At 33.7% G+C, this 17,959-nt stretch overlaps 3 protein-coding genes across 3 annotated transcripts; all 3 read left to right on the forward strand.

The window, feature by feature from the left end:
* The first annotated feature begins 4,876 nt into the window (after positions 1–4,876).
* Positions 4,877–7,521, forward strand: LOC108903407 (putative inorganic phosphate cotransporter). The gene is made up of 8 exons (XM_018705573.1): positions 4,877–5,033; positions 5,501–5,637; positions 5,704–6,022; positions 6,124–6,341; positions 6,459–6,608; positions 6,666–6,798; positions 6,848–7,104; positions 7,339–7,521. Exons 1-8 carry the CDS (start codon positions 4,982–4,984, stop codon positions 7,519–7,521), a joined length of 1,449 nt encoding a protein of 482 aa, XP_018561089.1. The 5' UTR covers positions 4,877–4,981.
* Positions 7,522–9,916: 2,395 nt separating this feature from the next.
* On the forward strand, positions 9,917–12,447 carry LOC108903408 (putative inorganic phosphate cotransporter). The gene is made up of 8 exons (XM_023454856.1): positions 9,917–9,965; positions 10,433–10,569; positions 10,636–10,954; positions 11,057–11,274; positions 11,383–11,532; positions 11,590–11,722; positions 11,774–12,030; positions 12,265–12,447. The coding sequence occupies exons 1-8, from the start codon at positions 9,917–9,919 to the stop codon at positions 12,445–12,447; spliced, it is 1,446 nt and encodes a 481-aa protein (XP_023310624.1).
* A 1,242-nt stretch (positions 12,448–13,689) lies between these two features.
* LOC108903436 (putative inorganic phosphate cotransporter) lies at positions 13,690–17,673 on the forward strand. The gene is made up of 7 exons (XM_018705610.2): positions 13,690–13,791; positions 13,866–14,002; positions 14,058–14,606; positions 14,656–14,805; positions 16,714–16,846; positions 17,169–17,425; positions 17,477–17,673. Exons 1-7 carry the CDS (start codon positions 13,755–13,757, stop codon positions 17,636–17,638), a joined length of 1,425 nt encoding a protein of 474 aa, XP_018561126.1. The 5' UTR covers positions 13,690–13,754; the 3' UTR covers positions 17,639–17,673.
* The last annotated feature ends 286 nt before the right edge of the window (positions 17,674–17,959 follow it).

Consider the following 17,959-nt stretch of genomic DNA (forward strand, 5'->3'; position numbering starts at 1 on the left):
GTTTTTCTAAAATAACTAAAAAAATATAGCACGGATTGAAAAATTTTAAATGAGCAAGTTGTAGGTTTTAAAAAGATCTATCGACAGATTTTTTGAAAGTATCGATTGCTTTGTTACTTTTCGAGATATATCGAAAAAACCATTAAAAATCTTCTCTTTTCTCTTCTTCTATAACTCGTTTACATTTACGTGCCCATATTTGCTATTTACTGCAAGCATAGCCCGCGGCAAGCCAAAAAAGTACATTTTTGAAAAATTTTAAAATATTAATTATTTTTCGAGATATATCGATTTTTTGAAAAAAAGGCGCTCTCGAAAATTGGCTAGATCTTCTCAGCGGATAGCCCTACAGTAACGATTTTCGGTTTATTTTCTTCGTAAAGAGTTATATTATCATGCTGTTAAAAAATGTTGACGATTTTATTAATTTTAAGGATCAAAAAATGACTTAAAAAGTTGCACTTTTTTTGGGTATGTTTTTTTCAAATAACTATTTCAATTTTTATTATTTTTTTGTACTTAATCTGGGGTAGCTAAACACGAATATTATAGCATTTTCGCCTTAGAAGCAAAATAGACCCGTAAATGTTTAGTTTTCTTTCTTTAAAAGTCATTTTCATAAAATAAAAATTGAAATAGTAATTTGAAAAAAACATACCCAAAAAAGTGCAACTTTTTCAAAGTCATTTTTTGATCCTTAAAATTAATAAAATCGTCAACATTTTTTAACAGCATGATAATATAACTCTTTACGAAGAAAATAAACCGAAAATCGTTACTGTAGGGCTATCCGCTGAGAAGATCTAGCCAATTTTCGAGAGCGCCTTTTTTTCAAAAAATCGATATATCTCGAAAAATAATTAATATTTTTAAATTTTTCAAAAATGTACTTTTTTGGCTTGCCGCGGGCTATGCTTGCAGTAAATAGCAAATATGGGCACGTAAATGTAAACGAGTTATAGAAGAAGAGAAAAGAGAAGATTTTTAACGGTTTTTTCGATATATCTCGAAAAGTAACAAAGCAATCGATACTTTCAAAAAATCAGTCGATAGATCTTTTTAAAACCTACAACTTTCTCATTTAAAATTTTTCAATCCGTGCTATATTTTTTTAGTTATTTTAGAAAAACAGTTTTTTTCAACTTTGCGATTTTTTTTAACCATGTTCGCCATATTGGATCGAGTTTAAAGAACAAGAAACTCAATTTAAAATTTAATTTTCTATACGGTCATATTTTTTTTGTCCAGGTAATAATTTCTGCAAATTTAACATTAATCCGTGACAGAATGCTTGGACTAAAGGGGTGGTTTTAGGAGGTGACTGACTATTCCCAAACTTTGTTATTTTTTACCCCATCTTAGTGTGATAAAATACAGTTTTCGAGAGGTTCAGGTTCATATGAGAGTGTTTGTGTTTTGAAATGTCATAAATTTTGAACAATTTCTAGTCTCGTGTGAAGGATAGGTGATGTGTTAATTCATACAACCTGCAGCAGGAGTATGTAGAATTACGCGACACTTAAAAAATCTAGCAATAAACCTTTTTAGTAGTGACGTCACATATGCCAAATAATAGGCCATAGTACAATTATGAAGAATTTCTCAATATTTTTACCAGATCGGTTTTCGACCTTATGTACTTTGCACATAAGTGGCCAAAATGACTTCTTTGTCATCACCTTAAATATCGCAATATTCTGGCAATATTACAAATATTTAAGAAGTTTCAAACCCCAAGTGACAAACTAAAAGAATTACAGAATTTATATATTTCAATCACAGCACCAAGAAAAAAAAAATACTTGGTAGAACTAGAAAATGCCAAGATTAAACAAAACAAGAGAAAATACGCTAAAAGACGACATCGACGTATGAGGCTATCCCTTCCGAGCATGCGCATTAGAAACAACACAACACATTTTTACTTTATTTAAATTTAGGAATCTTTTATATCGTTTTTTGTAAGTTTTAAGCACATTAGTGTGTAACTATTTTACGAAACACGTGTTGATTGTTCTTAAATACTTCTAAATCCTTGTAAAAATAAATTAATTTGAAGTTGTTAATTTTTATAGTATCTATGTAAATAATACACAAGAGTCGGATTCGATCTGTACAATTTGTTGCAGGTTGCCTAAATATGTGACGTCATACTAAAAGGGTCTATTGACACTGCTCGTTGAAGTAGGTATTTTCTGAAGATGCTTTCTTTGTTTTTAATATGGTGATGTGCGCCATTATCTTTATCTGTTATCAAACATGGTTTCACCAGACATATCCAGTTTATGACGAATGTCTGTTACTTTAATTTTTTAACATGTTGTACAGGGTGTTTCTGAAATTAGTGCGAAAATAAACAATTTTCATTAAGCAACTTGTGGTCTAAAGCGTCATGTGTTCCAGGAAAGGAATCAGAAATTATTGCGCGAAAGTTAGGTTGACCCTGTGCCACCCCACTTAATCAAATGATCAACTGTTTATAATGCAATAAGTAAGTCAAGTTCCGGGTGGTTATTTATCAATTAAACGTATCTTAAGATGTTATCTATTAGTGATGTACATGCTTTAATAGTGATGCTAGCAGTTATCATAAACATAGTTATCGAGTCATTTTATGTATTTGGGGCATCTGGAGAGGTATATACAACCTTGGGACAACTTGGGGGTTGATAAAAAGAACGACGCCGTCAATACCCGATGGAGCAAAGAGAAATAGAACACTATGTTATTTCATAGTGTCAACTTTAATATTTATTGCGAATAAAAAATTACTAGATACCCAAAGAAGATGAACGTCATAAAAGGAACGTTTTGTTTCCTTAGAAAAGTTAATTTTTCTTAAAAAACATTTCTACTACCAATTTTTTTTGTGAAAAATGTATTAATGTTTATAAGTATATTGTGCATAAATTGTATGTCCATTAGGTTGGCTAAAAAAAATGAATATTTTTTTTCGTGTTTCTTGTGAAAATATGTTAATCATGTTTTAAGAGCACCCTCAAAAAATCAGCTCAAAAAATTTTTAGAGGTCGCTCAAGATTTTAAAAAAATTCCAAAATCATCAAAAATTGAAATTTAAAAAAAAATTTTTTCTTGTTATTTTATTATTTTCTAGGTTAAAAAAAATCTTCATTCTGAAAATTTCAAATCGATATTTTAATTTCTAAAGGTCACTCACAATTATTTTAACTTTCAAAGTACTGTACCTATGTTTTCGAGCGACCTCTAAAAATAAATATCAACGAACTATTAATTCTTGTTTATTGAATTTGATGAACAAAAGAATAGAAATAAATCACGAGGCACTTAGATTTTAAAAAATTAAAAAATTATAAATATTTGATATTCACAGTGCGGTAGTAAATTTTGCCTCGAGAAATTTTTTAAGTGTCTCGTGATTTATTTCTATTCTTTTGTTCATCAAATTCAATCAAAAAAGGTATTAGTTCGTTGATATTTATTTTTAGAGGTCGCTCCAAAACATTTTAGGTACTTACTTACTTTTAAAGTTAAAATAATTATTAGTTACCTTTAGAAATTAAAATATCGATTTGAAATTTTCAGAATCGAGATTTTTTTCAACCCAGAAAATGATAAAATAACGAGAAAAAAATTTAAAAAAAAAATTAAATTTTTGACGATTTTGGAAATTTTTAAAAATCTTGAGCGACTTCTAAAAAAATTTTTTTGAGCTGATTTTTTGAGGGGGCTCTTAAAACATGATAAACTAACATATTTTCACAAGAGACACGAAAAAAAAATAATCGTTTTTTTGGGCCACCTTAATGTCCATTATATAAAATTTCAAAATAAATGTTGTTGTTTAGTAAGTCCGACATGTTTAATATATAAAACAAAAACTAGTTTCAACAGGGTGTATTCGAAATAAGTTTCAACTTCATCAAAAGTAATAAATTTTTGTCCATATTTTTTGAAAAATTTTGTATCTATTAAAATAAGGTAAAAAGTATTGTATGCGGACGATTCATGGAATAATTATTACCTTCAGATTTTCTGTAAGACTAAATACTAATTCGTTGACAATTTTTTGTATTCCTTTTTGTTTATTTTTAACTTAACTAAGTATTTTGACGCATGCTTCAATGAAATAATGTCTGAAATACCCTGTCTATCGATAAGCGTTTGGTAGTTTTTAACTACTCGTCGACGATATAATCGAGATACTCCGCCTGATAAAATTTTTCCCTTAAATTATTGAAAACGTGTTATCTGTGATCTTTTTTATGATGGTTTTTTTCCTCGTGCGCGTAATCACTATAACATTTTCTTAAATAGTAACAACAATAACATATAATAATGCAAATAAATAGAATTATTTATCAAAAGTTAGTCATTAAAATATTGTGCTTGTTTATCCCGAAATTCCAGAAATGAAATCTTTTAAAAAATAGATGCTTCTGTATTTGTAACAGATAATGTAACACTGTTAGAGGCAGTGGCGTATAAAAAGGGGTACAGAAGAGTCAAGAAACTTTTATCAACATCTTTCTATAACAAGTATTTTTTTTGTCAAACTCTGAATTTACAGTAACAATTTATTTAAAACAGTAATCAGTATGTTTGAGAGAATTATGCTTATTTCTACTTTTCTAGTGAAATTAATTATAATTTCAAAATAAAAAACAAAAATTGAAATTCAATATTCTGAATATAATATTCATATTCTGGTATAGGTAGTGTCAATTTGTCGAGTAGACGTAATCTTTTCTTTTATCGGTACAGCACAAATCGTCGTACTCCAGACGATCGAAGAAAATGAGCAGATTAGATAATTACCCTAGACACTTTGAGTAGAGATTCCTTAGAATAAAATTGGCATCCTACAAAGAATTTCCTCAGTCGTTAGCTTCTCTTCGTAACTATAACGACTAGCAAAAAAGTACCTGTCATATTTTCTTGACTATCCTAAGTACATTTTGATATTATATTTTCTTGATACCGAAGAATTCGAGTAAAAATTATGGTCCAAAAAGAGGTATCGGAAAAATCATCTAATGCTCCACCGAAACAAGGTAAGTAAGGATAAATATTTTATGGCATACAAATTTAAAAAAAAGAACAAAAAATGTTGCTATCCTCAAAGACGGAAACACATATCTCAGTTACAACTGGAAAAATATAATAAGAAATGCTTTGTTCTAAGTCATAATTTTTTATCATTTATAAGATCTGATACACCAATAAAAAAATATGAAAATGATTGATAACCTCGACACTTGATGCGGTAACTGTTAATTATTCTAATGATTAACATTGCAATCACATGATCCACCCGATAATCTTAAAATACGTTGTTGTTTGTAAAATTATTAATGCAAGAATTAGAAACGCATTAAAAGTTAATAAACGGCAATTCATAAGAGGATTTTAAAACAATTTTTCACCGAGTTCTTGAAGTTAATTATTTATTATAAAACTCTCTAGACCAGCTGGATCAGTTAGAGTCAACACGCATTGACTTTTTCACATTTTTTTTCAGCTGGGTGGTTTGGTGTACGTCATGAACAATACATTCTGCTTTTTACGGCGATCCTGATATCTTACGGAATTCGAACTACCTTCAACTTAGCTATCATCGCCATGATCAGCAATGAACCGCCCACTGATGATATACCAGTGAGTGGACTTCTGCCATAAAAGCTTTAAACTAATTTCCAAGTGATAAACGTTTCCAATTTTCAGACGTATCCGGAATGGACGGACAAGAAGAACATAATGCTGTCCTCTTTCTTTTGGGGTTACGTCTGTTTCCAGATCGGCGCCGGAGAATTGGCCAAAAATTACGGACCCAAACTCTTCCTAGGCACCGCCATCTTCATCTGCTCCTTGGCTACCATTCTCTTACCTTTAATGGGGGAGAAGTTTGGGTACGGAGGAGTTATAGCCTGCAGGGTAGTCCAGGGTATGACCCAGGGCTTCCTGTACCCTTCTGTGCACAATTTGTTAAGCGCCTGGGTACCCATTGCAAACAGAGCAGTCATTGGGAGTTTCGTGTACGCAGGTAAGTCAAGAAATTTAAAAAAATTAAAAGGTTATAAAGTTAATAATTGTTTTGGTGTACTATATTTTTGTTTAAAATATTTAATGTATTTTTTACTACAGCTGCTCCTTTGGGTAATGTATTGGCTATGCCCTTAACTGGATCAATTTCTGCCTCCACTATAGGATGGCCCATGACTTTTTACTTATATGGTGGTCTTGGTATGACCTGGAGTATTTTCTGGATAATTTTTGGGTCAGATAATCCTTCAAAGCATAAAAGAATATCCTTAGAAGAAAGGAGATACATAGAAGATGGAGCCAGTACTGAAGAAAAAGAGGTAAACCATTTTGTATTTAGTAAATATGCAGTTGGATTACACACCAGACACCAACTGGTATTTCAGATTTAGCACCAACCACTTTCTAAGTTCTGATTCACCGGTAATTATTTTCAGGTCGTACCAACACCTTGGTTGTCCATTGCCACCTCTTTGCCGTTCTTCGCTATACTGATAGCCCATTGTGGGCAAAACTGGGGCTTCTGGACTTTGCTCATGGAAATACCCAGTTATATGGAGAATATTCTGAAATTCAAAATAGCTTCCGTAAGTCACCAATTTTTCGCGGTCGATCAAAGACAATAGTGATTTATTTTTTCACAGAATAGTTACCTCTCTGCCCTTCCCTACCTAGTTCTCTGGCTGATTAGTTTCGTCATGAGTCCCATAGCCGATAGATTAATACTCAAGCAAGTGGTGAGCAGAGGCACCAGCAGGAAAATTTTCAACTCCATAGGTAAGCCTGACGATATTAACTGGGTGGTTCTATAAAAAGATCCATTTAGGATTCATGGTGCCGGCAGTGGCCCTTTTGGCCCTTAATTTTGTGGGTAGCTCTCAGAAGGAAGTCACGATCGTTATCCTGGTGATTGCTGTTGGCTTCAACGCCGGTGTGCTTTCTGGTTACAATGTGAACCACATGGACATATCCCCGATCCATTCGGGGACCCTTATGGGGATCGCGAACAGTTTATCCAACATCTTCTCCGTCATAGCCCCCTTGACTGTGGACGCTGTCAAATCCATTACGGGCTATGAAGAGGTAAGTTACGAATATCAGCTTGATTTTATAGGCCACCGTTTTTGTTGAACTGTAATCGAAATCGAATCTAGACAAGGACACAAATGAGATGAAGTTGAAGTGGTTGTTTAGATTTTATTTGTTGGAATATTTAGGATTTGTATCACCTCATTTATGGTTATCTTGCTTTTACATTTTCATAATCAATTAGGTTACTTGAATGTGAGCGAATTTCTATATTCTTTATTTTTTCAGACGGACAAATCTATGTGGAACATAGTTTTCTCCATAGCGGCCATAATTTACGTCCTTACTGGTACATTCTACGCTTTCTTTGCGTCGGGTGAAGTACAGCCTTGGGACAACTTGGAACTTAGTGAAAAAAGCTCTGCTGGGCTCAGCAAAAAACAACTAGAGAAAAAATATGAAAGTGTCTAGAAGAGAACGAATAAAAATACTGGAGACACTGAAGAATAACTTAATTTATATTTTTATTATTATTAGGGATATTTAATGATATAAACTCTTTTAACGCGGAAACTTCGAGTACAAATAGGAATGTATAAAGAAAATTCCTTGGAATTGTAATGTAAATATTTCTCACACATTTTAAATTTTTAAGAAAATTCGTATACATTTTTGACCGAGAGAAGTTGTAAATAAATTGAAAAAAACTTTTGTTGTAAAAAGTTAAGTTCGTTTTATTCCATTTTATAAAGAACAGAAAATAGTGGTTTTTATTGCAATAAACCTGTTTAAGAACAAAGCATAACATGTTATTTTATTTACTTTTCGATCTAATAAAAATAGTGTCATCAAAAAGACGTTATCCTCCAACAATTTATGACCTTTTCAATAGGTACACGCAATTATTGTTATTTTAGCTACCAATAAAATCACATTGCAAGGTAAATCATTCTTTCAATGATTTTGAGAACCTGCATATTTCATTAAAATGTCTTTATTAGAAAGGGTCATTAATAAAATATCTGAAGTCGCGGATGAATGTCAACATTCGAAGTCTAGCCTATAGGAATTTAGACAAAAAATACTTTATACAGGGTGGTCCCAAGTCGATAAAAGAACAACACCTTCCATACCCGATAGAGAAAAGAGAATGAGAACACCAAAATGTTATTAATTTTACTATTCAATGCAAATAAAAATTACTGGATACTTAAATAAGATGATCGTCAAATAAGGAACGTTGAGAAAGGTTCATTTTCCTTTAAAAATATTTCTACTAATTTGTTTTGTGATAAATATACAGAGTGTCCGCAAATTTCACCGACTGAATATTTACGAAGATAAATAAATATGGTCTACTAAAAAAAGTTAAATAAAAAATTGTTGGCTTTTGAGTTACAAGCCTTCAAAGTTGTCAAAAATAAAACTAATTTAATTAATAACTTCATAATTTGGTACATTTATTTGGACTATTATGGCGTGTTATTTCTTAAAGCTTTAGTCAAATCGATATACTGGGTGATAGTTTTCTCCGGTTACCTCTCCCTTTTAGCGGTCAAAACTTTTACAATGGTCGTATTTTTTTTTAAACGGGCAGCAACATTGGAAAGGCTGTTTTATTAAAAAAAATGTCTCTTGAGAAAATCGCCTAGAGAAAGCCATTCTTGAGAAAAATGGCATTATCTGCACGCAGGTCTGTATGTTTGGGTTTGCGTAGCAGTGTCGCGGATTTAAAACTTTGAGTTCAGTAGGCGGTGAAAACAAGATTGTTGATTGCTGTGGCTATCAGGTAATGTCGTTATGGTCGTGTTTCTTTAGGATTCTCATCACCTATCACATGCAAATTTGTTTTGTGAACATTAGTTTTACATACATTTAATTGTCTTGATACACTGCGGACATTTCATAATTTGCATGTGTGCATCCTCTTTTTTGTTTATTATTAATGTAACTAAGTGTTTTGACTTATGCTACAGTGAAATAATTTCTTGGACACCCTGTATATCGATAAGCGTTTGGTAGTTTCTAAGTACTCGTCGATGATATAATCAAGATACTCTATCCGATCAAATTTTTCCTTTAAATTCTTAAGAACACGTTATCTTATGATTTTTGCATTTTTTCCTTGTGCATATAATGGCGTACATTAATTTTGTGATCACTATTTCACAACATTTTCTTAAACAGTAATTGCAATAATATATAATAACGCAAATAGATGGCATTGTTTTCCAAAAATTAGTCATTAATATATAATTTTTGTTTACCCCCAGAATTCCAGAAATTAAATCCTTAAAAAAAAATAGACGCTCTTGTTTTTGTAACAGATAAAGTAACACTGTTAGAGGCAGTGGCGTACAACAGGGGTACAGAAGAGTTGACAAACTTACTTTTATCAGTTAAGTTAATGTCAAAAGAAGTATGATTTCTAAGCGAAATTTTCATTTCCTATAGGAAATTTTTTTTTCAAATTTCAATTTACAGTAAAAATTTAAGACAGTAATCAGTGTGGTTTGGAAAGTTATGTTTATTTGTAGTTTTCTGAATGCAATATTCATGTTCTGGTATATGTAAAGTGTCAACTTGTTGAGTCGATGTAATCTTTTCTTTTATCGGTAGGTACCTACTGCATAAATCGTCATACTCTAAAAAATCAAAGAATATGTGCAGATTAGATAATTACCCTAGTCATTTTCAGTCAAGATTTCTTCGAATAAAACTGGTATCCTACCGAAAATTTCCTCATTTGTTAGCTTTTCTTCGTAGCTAACGCCTCGCAAAAAATACCTGTGGTATTTTCTTGACTACCCTAAGTACCCCTTTTGATATTATATATTCTTGATACTGAAGAATTCGAGTAAAAATCATGGACGGAAAAGAGGTATCGGAAAAATCTAACGCTCCACCCAAACCAGGTAAGTAAGGATTAATATTTTATGGCATACAAATTAAAAAATAAAATTAAAATGTTGCTATTCTTAAAGACGCAAAAGCATATCACAGCTACAACTGAATAAATACAATAAAAAAATTCTTTGTTCCAAGTCATAATTGTTTACCATTTATAGGATCTGATACACCAATTAAAAAATTATAAAAATATTTGATAACTTCGACACTTGATGCGGTAACTGCTAATTATTCTAATGACTAACATTTCAATCACATGATCCACCCGATAATCTTAAAATACGTTGTTGTTCGTTAAAATTATTAATGCAAGAATTAGAAATGCATCAAAAGTTAATAAGCAACAATTCATGTGAGGATTTTAAAACAATTTTTCACCCAGTTCTTAGAGTTAAATATTTACTATGAAACTCTCTAGACCAGATGGATCAATTAGAGTCAACACGCACTGACTTTTTTACATTTTTTTCAGCTGGGTGGTTTGGTGTACGTCATGAACAATACATTCTGCTTTTTGCGGCTACCGTGATAGTTTTCGGAAGTCGAACTCTCTTCAACGTAGCTATCATCGCCATGATCAGCAATGAACCGCCCACTGCTGATATACCAGTGAGTAAATTTCTGCCACAGAAGCTTCAAACTAATTTTCAAGTGATAAACGTTTCCAATTTTCAGACGTATCCGGAATGGACGGACAAGAAGAACATCATGCTGTCCTCTTTCTTCTGGGGTTACGTCTGTTTCCAGATCGGCGCCGGACAACTGGCCAAAAATTACGGACCCAAGCTCTTCCTTGGCTCCGCCATCTTCATATGCTCCTTGGCCATCATCCTTTTGCCGATAATGGGCGAGAAGTTTGGGTACGGAGGGGTTATAGCCTGCAGGGTTGTTCAAGGTATGACCCAGGGGTTCCTGTTCCCTTCTGTGCACAATTTGCTAAGCGCCTGGGTGCCCATTGTTGACAGAGCAGTCATTGGGAGTTTCGTGTATGCAGGTAAATCAAGAAAAATAAAAAAGTTAACCTCTCATAATATGTAACTATACCTCTGCTTAAAATCCCAATCTGTAGATATCTTTAATCTAACATTTGTTGTAGCTGGTCCTTTGGGTAATGTATTGGCTATGCCCATAACTGGAGCAATATCTGCCTCTACTGTCGGATGGCCCATAACGTTTTACTTATATGGTGGTCTTGGTATGACCTGGATCATCTTCTGGATAATTTTTGGATCAGATAGTCCCTCAAAGCATAAAAGAATATCTCAAGAAGAAAGAAGATATTTGGAAGATGGAGCCAGTACTGAAGAAAAAGAGGTAAAACATTTTTTGTTTAATAAATACCCAGTTCGATTGCCCACTAGACACCAACTGATATTTCAGACTTATCATCAAGAGTTCTGGTTAATCTGTAATTATTTTCAGGTCGTACCAACACCTTGGTCGTCCATTGCTACCTCTTTGCCGTTCTACGCTATACTGATAGCCCATTGTGGGCAAAACTGGGGCTTCTGGACTTTGCTCACGGAAATACCAAGTTATATGGAGAACATTCTGAAATTCAAAATAGCTTCCGTAAGTCACCATTTTTTCGCGGTCGATCAAAGACAATAGTGATTTATTTTTTCGTAGAATAGTTACCTCTCTGCCCTTCCTTACTTTGTTCTCTGGCTGCTTAGTTTCGTCATGAGTCCCATAGCCGATACATTAATATTAAAGCAAGTAGTGAGCAGAGGCACCAGCACGAAAATTTTCAACTCCATAGGTAAGTCTGACGATATGTATTCGGTGGACGTCTTGTAAAAGGATTATTTAGGTTTGATGGTGCCCGCCGTTGCTCTTTTCGCTCTCAATTTTGTGGGTAGCTCCCAGAAGGAAGTCACGATCGTTATCCTGGTGATTGCTGTTGGCTTCAACGCCGGTGTGCTTTCTGGTTTCAATGTGAACCACATAGACATATCCCCGATCCATTCTGGGACCCTCATGGGGATCACCAACAGTTTGTCCAACGTTTTCTCCATCATAGCCCCATTGGCCGTGGACGCTGTCAAATCCATTACGGGCTATGAAGAGGTAAGTTACGAATATCAGCTTGATTTTATAGGCCGTCGTTTTTGTTGAACTGTAATCGAAATCGAATCTAGACAAGGACACAAATGAGACGAGGTTGAAGTGGTAGTTTAGATTTTATTTGTTGGAATATTTAGGATTTGGATCACCTCATTTATGGTTATCTTGCTTTTACATTTTCATAATCAATTAGGTTACTTGAATGTGAGCGAATTTCTATATTCTTCCTTTTTTCAGACGGACAAATCTATGTGGAACATAGTTTTCTCCATAGCGGCCATAATCTACATCCTTACTGGTACATTCTACGCGTTCTTTGCGTCGGGTGAAGTACAGCCTTGGGACAACTTGGAACTTAGTAAAAAAAGCCCTGTTGGGCTCAGCAAAGAACAACTGGAGAAGAAATATGATAGCGTCTAAAACAAATACAAATACTGGAGACACTGAAGAATGACTTAATTTATATTTTTATTATTAGACGTATTTAATGATACAAACTCTTTTAACACGCAACCTTCATGTACAAATTTGAATGTAAGAAAACAATTATTTCTTGGAATTGTAATGTAAATATTTCTCACATATTTTAAACTTTTAATGAAATTCGTATATATTTTCGATAGAAAGAAGTCAGTTATTGCCAAATAATTTAATATAGTGAAAGGAGTGTTTGAAAATCACTGTTTTAAGTGGGGCACAAATGAGAAAATGGAGAGAATGAGATATTTTCTAATAAATGTTTGTTTTCTCCAACTCAACAATTTTGTGATAAATCTGATATTGTATAAGTTTTTATAAGTGAATAAAAAATTATTTTAGTGAAAAGTTAAGTTCGTTTTCTTTAATTTTACATCTGGGCTAGAGAGTGAGTATTGGAATTGCCCAAATTTAACGTTAGAAAAAACAGAAAATAGATCGGTTGTTAGTGGAATATACCTTTTTAGCAACAGTAGAAATAAACCCTAAGATTTTACATAACGTGCCTTTTTGTTAACAAGTTTACATTTCGATCTATTCAAAATGGTGTCGTGCGAAGTGTCACGATGTATCACGATGAAGTGTGATGATGACGATGACGTGTGACTATGATATGTGACGATGACGACGACTTGTGACAATAACTATGACGATGGCGATGATTATGACGACAACGTTAATGATGATGATGATGAGGATAGTTAGAGAAATTAACACAATAATGTGCTACTATACCTTTCTAACTTGTGCCTACGCATTTATGTACAAATAGTCTTATTTCCGTTACACTTATTACACTAATATAAAACGACATGGGTCTGTATCCTCTTGCCACTTCTTCGCATTAGGTCCTCTTACAATACATATGTTTTATCGCATTCTTAAGGTTTTGTGCTTTACGCAGCCATATGCTTTTAAAACATGTGCATGGAGCGATGACTTTGTGATCGTAAAAATGCACGAATATTATGAACGAAATATTAGCACAATTTTTACTACGGACACATATTGTATAGCGACATCTACAGGAACATTGTGACACTTTGTTGGACGAAACGAGGTTTCAATTTCCATTCTCAAATGACTGCTTGATCCGACATAAAACTACAACAATGTGGAATGTCATTATCAAGAATAATAAATCCAGATTTGTGGATTTAATGCAATAAAGATTAGGAGAAATATTAGTTAGTAGTAAAGTGTTCTTCTGCATCGTCTAGGCTGGCAGTTCTTTGTTTGTTATCAGAAATATGAAAGGTGAAAATGAAGTAGAAGTTCAAGAACCGGGTAAGTTAATTTTTTTTAATTTACAAAACCCGATAAAACTAAAGGGTTCAGCAGTTTAATTCGTGAATTTTTAGTGCGTTGGTTTGGTATACGCCACATACAGTACGTTCTATTTTTCACCGCCGCTTTGTGCGCTTACGCGATTAGGACGTCCTTAAATGTGGCGGTTATAGCCATGATAAGCAGCGATCCTCCCAGTGAAGATATCCCAGTAAGTACTCTCTTTTCACCCAGCTGTACACAGGAAATATACCCCATTTTTTTAGACTTACCCAGAATGGGAGTCCAAACAAAACATAATGCTCTCCTCGTTCTTTTGGGGTTACCTCGCCACCCAGATCTTAGCCGGTCAGCTGGCAGAGAGGTTCGGACCGAAATGGTTCTTGGCGGGTACATATTTCCTGGGTTCCTTGTTTTCCATCCTGATACCAATTTTTGGTGCGACCTTCGGATACCAGGGCGTCATCGCGTGCAGGGTAATTCAAGGTCTGTCGCAAGGTTTCCTCTTTCCTTGCCTGCACAACATGTTAGGAAAATGGTGTCCACTAGAGGACAGAGCAAAAGCTTGTGGCTTTGCTTACGCAGGAGCACCCCTAGGAACTGTTATAGCCATGCCTATAACCGGTTTGATTTCCGACGCGGAGAACTTGGGCTGGCCAGTGGCGTACTATATTTTTGGAGCCTTCGGTATAGCGTGGACTTTAGTTTGGATGGTTGTGGGATCGGACTGCCCGTCGAAGAATAGATTTATATCGGCTTCTGAAAAGAAATACATCAATTCTGGGCTGAAATCCGAGGTCGAGGAAGCAGGACAGGTAAGTACTTCCGGTTTTATTAGGTACGGGGTGATTAACATTTTTTTAGACGGCACCAACTCCTTGGTTGGCAATACTTACTTCGGTGCCATTCTGGGCTATCGTTATAAATGACTGCGGTGAGAGCTGGGGGTATTGGACGTTGCTGACGAAGATTCCGTCGTTTATGCAGAATATTTTAAACTTTGACATTGCCTCGGTAAGCTTTTAGCATAGCGTACGTAAACTAGCAAGTATAATCATTCATCATCATCAAAAAAATAAGAGTTGACCTTCAAATAACTTTGAACATGAGGAAAAACCGATAATATCATTTTATCAATACGGGGTATGTTTTTCTTAAAAATATGAACTTCGAACTTCAAAATCCTTTTGTTACTTTTTCTCTAGCCATTATTTATAAAATACGAATTTTAAAAAAGTTATTTTTCGAAAAATGTTTTTCTTTCAATCGCATTTTTTATTAATAAATTTTTCTTTTAAAACTAATAACATCATTCGATTTCTCGGAAAATTTTACCCCATTTCCGAGAAAAAAATATCAAAATCTCCAATTTGATGTACAAAAGTTCGATTAATTAAGGAATTTTGACATAATTGCGTGCATAGAATACCATAAAATACAATGTTTATCACTTTCTTGAACTTCTTTATGCTTAATTCTAAAAAATAATTAGCGTTGTAATAAATATAAAATTCGTTAAAATTCATATCGAGCAATGTGACAACGGCGCGCCCGATAACACGAGGTACTAAACCGTCCAGCAATATGCAATTCAATTGATGTTGGTATCTGGAATTGGACCATGTTGGAGTGTTTTTTGCGTACCACTCACGGTGCTCCTGAGCGAATTTAAATGAAATTTTCGAGTCACTCCAAAATAATAAGATATCCTGTTTCTACAATACTTGAACATCATTTTAAGCCGTGAACCAAAATATTTGGTGTGGCGCATTTTTTTTCCGATGGCAAAATAAGAAATTTGATATTTTTCATGTAGGTAGATGACTATAAAAATTTTACTTCTAAAATCAAAAAGAGAGTTGTAAGTTATTTTAACAAAGTGAAAACTATTAGGCCAGTATATACATATATTAAATGTTTTATTCTTTTATATATACAAAATAAAAAGTAGATTTGTTATAATGGTACAAACATAATTTATAGCAAAATTAATAATTCAATCGTATAGAATTACAATCAATTTTCAATCAATCAGTTGAATAAATGATTCAGTGTATATTTACACGCAACTAATAGATGACACGGTTATACATGAGAGGCATTGTAATCGTATAAAACACGTATAATAATTTCATAGAATATTCAGGGTGATGCTTTGTATCGATCCCATATTTTTGAAAAATCTGAATGTGCGGATTCTGTAGCCTGTTCGCTGTAATAAGCTAATCCTCTGTTTTTTCCAAATCTTTAACATGGAAAAAATTGAATACACGTTATTCGGACATATGAAAAAAGTGAATGAAGAAGTAAGTCTACAATGGGCAAATAAATGCAACATTCAGCGCCAGTGTACTTATGGAAGCCCAACATTTGCAGGAAATGCTTGCTTAAAAATGTCGACATTTTGGCCAAATTTAAGCACAACACTATCTTCGTACTACAAAATCGATATATTTTATTTTAGTTATTTAAAAATTGGAAAACAAATACTAAATGTTTCGCAATAATAGTTGTTTACATTTTTTCCGTAGGACAGGTCTGCTGCGTGCACACGTGCTGTTGTCACGTTGTGATGAAACTCCCCAATATTAATATTTGCTGTATTTTGAAAACTGTTAATCTTACGAACCTGCAATACACAACTTTTTTGTTCATTTATGATTACTCTATTTCAGGCTGAAGTTATGGCAGTTATACTTCTTACACCCTGTATGTTTATCACTATTATGTATTTTAATACGTTCTTGTGTACAAGCAACGACCCTGACTAGCGCTACTGCATCCAAGGACACTTAAAAACGACTGAACTAGATCAAAGTGCTGACAAAGAAGTAAAACTGGTGGTTTACATGTGCGCTTTTAACGTTTCATTTTCCATATTATTCCTAAATTAATTATATTATTATTTTTTTTTTCACACAGAACAGTCTGCTATCTGCGTTGCCCTACCTAGCTTTTTGGTTGCTCAGCATCCTGATGGGTCTTTCAGCTGACTTCTTCATAATGAAGGGGATCACCTCGGTCACAACGAGCAGAAAAATTTGTAATTCGATTGGTAAGGACCATTTTTATTGCATTTTTACTGTTAATATAAATCGCCATAACTGGAAAAAGTTTTTTTTGTTTATTTTGTGCAGCCGTATTAAAAAACACTGTAGATATTTGAAAAGGAACAGTTCTCTCCCACTGACAGTGTCATCATCAGAAACAAGCGTGTCTAGGCATCATAATTTCTTTTATTACGGATCATAAAGTTGCTCCAAATAACTACTAGTCCTTGTCAAACAATAACTGTAACTTTTATCGCAAAGTAAACGAATTCTAATAGGCTTTTGTCTGCCTATTACGGTTATGAATGAAACCTTCTATATTTTCAGCAATGTTCGTCCCAGCAGTAGCCTTGGTTTCGCTGTCGTTCGTAAGCAATACCGAAAGGGCGCTTTCCATCACCCTCCTTGTGATCGCCGTTGGGTGTACAGGCGGGATATTCTGCGGGTACACCGTCAACCATATAGATCTATCTCCTAACTACGCGGGAACTCTTATGGGAATGGCAAATACGGCTTCAAACGTTTTCTCTTTACTGGCACCGCTGTTCGTGGACGCCGTTACGAACGCCACTGGATATAAAGAGGTAATTAGTTACAATTCCATGGATTCTGAATGTATATGTTGCTATTTGTAGACAAACGACGAGTTGTGGACCATCGTGTTCTGTACGTCTGCTGGGATATATGTTTTTGTGGGAATAGTCTTCATTTTTGCCGGTTCTGGAAAGATTCAGCGTTGGAATAACCCGGATTATGTCAACGAGAATAGAAAGTGTAAGAAAAATTGTTTGATTTAGATTAAAATCGTTTATATATTATATAATAAAAACTATAAAAGTAATACATGTTTTATTTTTGTTTTACGACAGGTCTAAAGTAATATATTTTAACCTTATCAAGTGCAATAAATTTTTGTGTTATAAAGATATACTAACATTTACTTTTTATTAATATTCTTGTCCTTGGTACATCGGTATTTGTTTAAAGGCTTTGAGAGACGGGGATAATATAAATAATTCTAATCTACCTTTTAATCGTATGTCCACAAACCTAGCCCGAGAACAACAATGGCAGGCCGAAGATTCCTAGCTAAACAAAACTGAAACAACCCAAAACTC

Source organism: Anoplophora glabripennis, unplaced genomic scaffold (assembly GCF_000390285.2).
Source record: "Anoplophora glabripennis isolate ALB-LARVAE unplaced genomic scaffold, Agla_2.0 scaffold82, whole genome shotgun sequence".
Classification (NCBI taxonomy): Eukaryota; Metazoa; Arthropoda; class Insecta; order Coleoptera; family Cerambycidae; genus Anoplophora; species Anoplophora glabripennis.

What these genes read in the sequence shown, in the direction of transcription:
- LOC108903407 (XM_018705573.1), top strand. Translation starts at nt 4,982, where the DNA reads ATGGTCCAAAAAGAGGTATCGGAAAAATCATCTAATGCTCCACCGAAA. An exon ending in TGGGAGTTTCGTGTACGCAG is followed by an intron (nt 6,023 to 6,123) that starts GTAAGTCAAGAA and finishes TTTTTACTACAG; the next exon opens with CTGCTCCTTTGGGTAATGTA. An exon ending in GAAAATTTTCAACTCCATAG is followed by an intron (nt 6,799 to 6,847) that starts GTAAGCCTGACG and finishes AGATCCATTTAG; the next exon opens with GATTCATGGTGCCGGCAGTG.
- LOC108903408 (XM_023454856.1), top strand. Translation starts at nt 9,917, where the DNA reads ATGGACGGAAAAGAGGTATCGGAAAAATCTAACGCTCCACCCAAACCA. An exon ending in CGCCCACTGCTGATATACCA is followed by an intron (nt 10,570 to 10,635) that starts GTGAGTAAATTT and finishes TCCAATTTTCAG; the next exon opens with ACGTATCCGGAATGGACGGA. An exon ending in GAAAATTTTCAACTCCATAG is followed by an intron (nt 11,723 to 11,773) that starts GTAAGTCTGACG and finishes AGGATTATTTAG; the next exon opens with GTTTGATGGTGCCCGCCGTT.
- LOC108903436 (XM_018705610.2), top strand. Translation starts at nt 13,755, where the DNA reads ATGAAAGGTGAAAATGAAGTAGAAGTTCAAGAACCGG. An exon ending in CTCCCAGTGAAGATATCCCA is followed by an intron (nt 14,003 to 14,057) that starts GTAAGTACTCTC and finishes CCATTTTTTTAG; the next exon opens with ACTTACCCAGAATGGGAGTC. An exon ending in ACGCCACTGGATATAAAGAG is followed by an intron (nt 17,426 to 17,476) that starts GTAATTAGTTAC and finishes TGCTATTTGTAG; the next exon opens with ACAAACGACGAGTTGTGGAC.